Genomic DNA, 7,108 nt, shown 5'->3' on the forward strand with positions numbered 1-7,108 from the left:
TTTGAACTTGGTTGACTGCAGGATTGTAGGGCCCTCAACAGAAAAAGATAAGTTAGGAAAAGATTTGGGAGGAGGGGGTAGATGAGTTGTTTTGGTCACGTTGATATTGAGACACTCATCAGGTGTCCAAGCAATGGTAGCCACAGAGGACTGCAGGTTCATCAGAGGTCTGGGCAGGATATGTAGATGTCACACGTCTCACAAATGGTACTAGGGTCCCCATATCAATCCCTTCAGACCTAAGGACCTCAGTGTCTCTGAAGCAGCCCATTCCACATTGAGGGCAGGGTTCAACTATTAGGAAATTCCTTCTCATATTACTACTCACATTTCTAAATCAAAGAACAGTACACTAGACTGCAGTGTTCAGCAGGTCCTCCCAGGCTGGAAATGTGAACTGTCAATATTGATCTACCAGCAAGCATTTCTTAATCACCTTCTTGGTTTCAAGCCCTTTGCTAAGCCCAGGAGTTAGAGACAAAAGTGAGAGAGCCTGCCTTCAAGGAACTCACATTCCACCAGAGGAGAAAATGCTTCCAAATGTTAAGTAACATGCAGAATAATATCCAAGTACGGACAAAGCAACTATAAAATGAACACAAGGCAGCATGGAATGAGGGCCCTAGCAGTTGTGGGGGAGTCTGGAGACCAGGGATTCCCAGAGGTGGAGGGGAGAGTACATTTCAAGGATGAGGAAAAGATAAGAGACAGGAGATGGGGTACGGATTGCAGAGGGGACCAAGACTGGAATAAACAAGGGTAGTACAGAGCTGGTCTGTGTAGTACTTTAGATGCCAGTTGATATTTGATCCTAGAGGTCATAGGAAGCCCCTTGGGATTGAAGAGCTGAAGGGGGTGGGGAGAAGTGATATGGGAAAGTCTCTGGTGGTGTTTTTTGGCAGATGGATTGGAAAGGGAGGGGCATTGAGCCAGGGAGATCAAATTAAAGGCAATTCCCTGGCAGCTAAGTGGCACAGTGGTTAGAGCACTGGCCCTGGAGTCAGAAGGACCTGAGTTTCAATCTGACCTCTGACACTGGCTGTATGACCCTGGGCAAGTCACTTAAACCCACTTGCCTAAAAGAGAGAGAGAGGGAGAGAGAGAGAGAGAGAGAGAGAGAGAGAGAGAGAGAGAGAGAGAGAGAGAGAGAGAGAGAGAGAGAGAGAGAGAGAGAGGCAATTATTGCACTAGTCCAGTCAATTAGCATTACTCTCTGAAGACAGTGACCTTGATTCCCAGGGAAGCAAACATCCCCAGTCTTTCCTGCTGTGGAACTTTGCTGATCAGCAAAGGCTGGTATTGGGAGAACTTCTCACAGAATAGGCAAACCTAAAACAGATTCCCATTTTCACAGAATCACAGAATGTTAGCATCTCAAGAGATTATCTAGAATGTCATCACAGGGTAAGTCCAGATTCTACCTCTGACTTTGTGGTCCTGAATAAGTCACCTTACCTTAGTTCCAGCACTAGGACCACGAACAGATGAGCTGAGGCTGGACAGCACTGGTGGGAGGGAATTTCCCCACTGGGAGCTCCTCACACAAATCTAGCCCTCAGCCTGCCCAAAACAACAAATCCCATTTTTCTATCTAGGACAGAGGTCCAAATTAGTTCGGAAGCTCTAAGATCACAGCTCATAATGCTACAGCCAGGGCTCCAACCCAGGTGTTCTGAATCTGAGCTCCTCAGAGAACTGTCCTCCAGTTACTAGGCTTTTGACTAATATTTTATTTTACTGACCCCTATTTCAAGTTAATACATTTAAAGTTTTTGGTGCAAATCATGGATGTGGCTAAGCACAGGAGGAAAATATGAAATGTATGGTAACTGTAACAAAGTCCAAGCCTGCTTCTAATTATTTATCATAGGATGGCATATGATTCAAGGACATCGAGTATTTCTTGTTCTCTTCCAGTCCAGGGGAAGTCCTGCAGAGAACCCCATTGACAAAATTTGTCCTGCAGAAGAGATTTGTTAATGGATGGCTGGAGGAATGGTGGGTCGGTATTGTGAGGCCAAAGGAAACAGGCTTATAGTGCGATCCTGACAAAACTTCCCACGGCTGTTTAGTCAATTCAACCCATCTCTCCCTAGTTTAAATAAGACTACAGCTGAGATGCATCTTCTAAAAATTGGGATTCCAAGGGAAAAAAAATTTGGCCTCTTTCTTCTCATTAGAGATCAAACAGAAGGCTCCAATGACTTGACTTACAGAAAGCCTATTACCAAATTAAATATTAATAAACTTAGTTTAAAATATATCAAATACTACTATCAATGCTGGCTATTCTCCTTCCTTAAAAACCAACATAGCTGTTGAAAAGCAAGGCACACTCAGCCACCGAGAGAATAAAGACTTGGTACCCACTCAGGTCTGGGGCAGCCAGAGTGGCAGGGCTAGAGTGAGGAGGACCTGAATTCAAATTCAGCCTCAGACACTTACTAGCTGTGTGACCCTGGGCAAGTCACTTAACCCTGTTGGCCTCAGGTTCCTCACACATAATAGGAGCCACAGAAGAGAATGACAAACCACTCAGACATCTTTGCTAAGAGAACCCCAGGAGAGAAGGACGCGACTGAAATGACTACACAAAACACTCAGGTCACCCAAGAACAAGGGCAAATGAACCCGGTTTATTAAATAAATGAAAAATGTTCTGCTGCTGCTCTTCGGGAGGCGATAACGACTGCGAGCCTTCCTTCTTCTCTAAACGCAGGGTCCTCGCACAAAGTCTCTGCCCGGCCCCTTCGCGGATCGTCCCCAGCAGTGTCTCCCGGGCCGGCCCCTACGCGTCCAGGTCGTAGTCGTCGCGCTCGTTGCTGTAGTCGAGCACGTGCCGCTTGATCTTGGACGAGTCCACCCAGGTGATGAAGTCCTCCATGGCGCGCGTCACCAGGCAGGCGGGGTCGGTGACGACATGCGGGCCCACGCGCACGTGGCCCTGCTCCACGAAGGAGACGGCCGCGCGCAGGTGCTGCGCCATGCGCAGCCTCACGAGCACGACGGGCAGGCGGCGGCGGCAGAAGCTCGACGCGGTGACGGTGTCGCAGAGCTGCAGCGACGACTGCGTGGGCACGAGCCCCATGGAGTACAGCTTGCCCAGCAGCGCGGCCGAAGCGCTCACGCGGAACGGGTCGCGCTCGGGCAGGTCGCGCAGGCGGCGCGCCAGGTCGCGCACGACGGCTCAGCCGGTTGTAGCGCGCGTAGTCCTCGCGCCGCTGCACGCGGTAGCGCCGCAGCACGCGCAGCTCATGCAGGTTGTGGTCCATGGCCTCCCAGTTCAGGAAGTCCACCCTCTTCAGGAGCTTCTGCTCGTGGAACTTGAGCTTGCGCACCATGATGGCGGCAGCGGCGGCGGTTGCTGCGGAGGAGCAAGAAGAGCGAGCGAGCGAGAGGTACTGAAGTGCAGACCTGCAGACTCGCTTGCTCTCTGCAGAAGCGAAATCACTTCCGAGTCAGGTCGGGAGGCGGGCTCGCGGCCGATTCCCTCCTAGCCATTGGCCGACGGGAGGTGCGGGCCACGCCCCCAGCTCTTATTGGCCGAGAGAAAGACACGCTCGCCAATCCTTTTGCTTCCAGATAAACAGCTTGCCAAAAAAAAAAAACCTGCTTCCTGGTCCGTTAACGCGTTTGCGCCTTGGGCTGTATCGGAGGCGTGTACCATTAGGCTTTGGGCCCTGCTTGGCTGACTCCCGGCCTTGGCCTTGTTTCTCTTAATGTCCTTCGGTCTCTTTTTAACTTGAAGCAGTCCAAGTCAAAAGAGCACTGCTTTGTGCAGGCATCGTGCGGAGCCCCGGGGGTGCAAAGAGGCAAAAGACAGCGTGTGTAATGTATATTTTTAATATTCATGCTTTATGTACACATATGTGTATGTACATGGTGGCTAGGTGGTGCAGCGGATGGAGCGCCCAGCGGGGGCGTCAGGAGGAACTGAGTTCAATTCCAGCCTCAGACACTTGCTAGCTGTGTGACCCTGGGCAAGTCACTTAACCCTGTTTGCCTCAGTTTCCTCATCTGTAAAATGAGCTGGAGGAGGAAATGGCAAACCACTCTAGTATTTCTGCCAAGAAAACCCCCATAGGGTCAGGAAGAGGCTGAGGCAACTAAACAACAGTAATAAACACAAACACACGTAACTTTAATGTTTGCAGAGACAATTTAGGAGTGTGTGTGCATATCTCTCTAGACCTATACATACCTGGATGTGTTTATTTTGCTTTTATCCCGTGCATACTTGCTTGTCTCTTCTGGCAGAGTGTAAGCCCCTTGAGGGCAGGGGCTCTTTGATTTTGTTTTATGTCTCCAGTGCCCAGCACAGTGGCAAGTTGTGTGTGTGTGTGTGTGCATCCATTGCTTTAATGTCTGCAAAGCATTTTATTTTCATTATCTCATTTGAATCTCTCTAAGCTCCTCCCAGGTAGGGATTACAATCTTCCTGCTACAAAGGAGGAACCTGGAGCTGGAGAAAGCCCGAGCTTTCTCCTAGCTAGTGAATGTCTAGAGGTGGGCTGTGAGCCCGGGGCTTCCTTGCTTCAGTCTAGCTGCTAACCATGACATCACGCTGCCTGTCAGTGGTAGAAGAGGATCCGAAGGGGGTAGGTTGGGCATGTAGGGAAAGCAGAGAACACATCGACAACCCCAATACTGTGCTGCTATCTATGAAATGGTAAAAGACCTTGAGCCCACTTACTTGTCAGACTTTTGGTCTTAAAATCTTTTTACAATCTTTTTTTTTTAAATTTTTTTATTTTTTCCATATGCTTTTGAGTTGAAAATTTTTCTCCCCCTTCCTGCCCCCCACCCTCCCCAAGACTGCGCACAATCTGATATAGGCTTTACATTTACATACCCATTAAACATATTTTCACATTAGTGAAGTTGTAAGTAAAAATTAAAACCAACAGGAGGAACCATCAGAAAGAGGAAACAAAACTCAACAGAAGGTAAAAATAAGTGATAGCGATTCGACTTCCATAGTTCTTTCTTTGGATGTGGACAGCATTTTCCATCCTGAGGCCTCTGGAGATGTCTTAGATCCTCATAATGCTGAGAAGGGTTCAGTTTAACATTCTTAGTCATTGCATAACATGGCTGCTATTGTGTACAAAGTCCTCTTGGTTCTGCTCACTTCACTCAGCATCAGACCATATAAGTCTTTCCAGGTTTTTCTGAAGTCAGCCTGTTCATCATTTCTTATAGCACAATAGTATTCCATTACATTCATATTCCACAACTTGCTCAGCCATTCCCCAGTTGATGGGCATCCTCTCAATTTCCAATTCTTTCACCACAAAAAGAGCTGCTATGAATATTTTTGTACATGTGGGTCCTTTTCCCATTTGTTTGATCTCTTTGGGATATAGCCCTAGAAGTGCTATTGCTGGATCAAAGGGTATGCACATTTTTGTAGCCCTTTGGGCATAGTTCCAAATTGTTCTCCAAAATGGTTGGATCATTTCACAACTCCACCAACAATGTATTAGTGTTCCAATTTTCCCACATCTTCTCCAACATTTATCATTTTCCTGTTTTGTCATGTTGGCCAATCTGATGGGTGTGATATGGTACCTCAGAGTTGTTTTGATTCGCATTTCTCTAATCAATAACGATTTAGAGCATTTTTTCATATGACTGTAGATGGCTTTAATTTCTTCATCTGAGAACTGTCTGTTCATATCCTTTGACCATTTATCAATTGGGGAATGGCTTGTGTTCTTATAAATTTGTCTTAATTCTCTATATATTTTAGAAATGAGGCCTTTATCAGAGAGACTGGTTGTAAAATTTCTTTCCCAATTTTCTACCTTCCTTCTAATCTTAGTTGCATTGGCTTTGTTTGTGCAAAAACTTTTCAATTTGATGTAATCAAAATAATCCATTTTGCTTTTCATAATGTTCTCTATCTCCTGTTTGGTCCTGAATTCTTCTGTTCTCCATAGATCTGATAGGTAAACTATTTTTTGTTCTCCCAGTTTACTTATGGTATCAGCCTTTATATCTAAGTCCTGAACCCATTTTGACTTTATTTTGGTATATGGTGTGAGATTTGGGTGATCTTTTTACAGTCTTAAAACATATTGAGGACCTTCCCCCAAAAAAGTTTGTTTATGTGGGCTGTATCTATTGATATTTACTGTATTAGAAATGAAAACTTTTTAGTTTTATTATGAAAATAATTTTGGGTCTCAGGGACCCTCAAGGGTTCTCAGAGGACACTGAGAACCATTGACCTAGAGGAAACCCATCGGTACAGCTACTGATCAGAGAGTGAATCATTTCTAATTAGTTGAAATAACATTGTTACTGTTGTTTTTTCTGCGTCTGACCCTTGGTGACCCTGTGGACCGTAGCATGCCGATTCTGCCCGTGGAATTTTCTTGGCAATGCTACTGGAGTGGTTTGCCATTTCCTTCTCCAGTAGATTAAGGCAAACAGAGTTAAGTGTCTTGCCTGGGGTCACACAGCTAGTAAGTGTCTAAGGCTAGATTTGAACTCAGGACTTTCTGACTCCAGACCCAACCCTCTGTCCACTGAGCCACCTGGCTGCCTCCGACTTTTTACTACTAGACCATAAATTTCCTGATGTCTTATCTAAGCTTAGGTTATCTCTATTCTCTCTCCTCCCCATTTTATAGATGAAGAAACTGAGGCACAGAGCATTTATGGATGTGTGGCAATCTGCCTCACTGGAAGGTACCCACACTGATGAGATCACAGGTCCAATAACACATACCATGTTTCTAAAGGTATTTCTAAAACTTGGCTGGAATACACCCTTGCCTCTTGTCTCACCAGCCTCCCTCCCACTTTGCTTCTCCCTGAACACATTCCTCTGCTGTTTCTCCCTCCACCCAATGATGCAATCCATAAAAACAAAAAGGAGGAAAATGACCGAAAGTTAGCAGAGTGGGGAAAGTTCTGTTTGAGTCAACGAATATTTATTAAATGCTAGAGTTGGTGGCCAGTGTGGGGTGGGGCGGGAGAGGAGTGGAGATATCCTAAACTTAATTATGAAGTGTATAATCTGGTGCTAACAAGGTTAGTTGAATTAATTAGAAAGGATTCACTTTCTGATCAGTGGCTTAGTAATTAGCGAGTCAGAGGC

At 46.1% G+C, this 7,108-nt stretch overlaps 1 protein-coding gene across 1 annotated transcript; it reads right to left on the reverse strand.

The window, feature by feature from the left end:
• Positions 1-2,605: 2,605 nt before the first annotated feature.
• Positions 2,606-3,466, reverse strand: IMP3 (IMP U3 small nucleolar ribonucleoprotein 3). The gene is given in 2 exon segments (XM_020994723.2): positions 2,606-3,182; positions 3,184-3,466. Coding segments are annotated over 2 exon segments (552 nt in total). The 5' UTR covers positions 3,342-3,466; the 3' UTR covers positions 2,606-2,788.
• Positions 3,467-7,108: the final 3,642 nt, after the last annotated feature.

This window comes from Phascolarctos cinereus, unplaced genomic scaffold, assembly GCF_003287225.1.
Source record: "Phascolarctos cinereus isolate Bilbo 61053 unplaced genomic scaffold, phaCin_HiC Scaffold_3;HRSCAF=262, whole genome shotgun sequence".
Lineage (NCBI taxonomy): Eukaryota > Metazoa > Chordata > Mammalia > Diprotodontia > Phascolarctidae > Phascolarctos > Phascolarctos cinereus.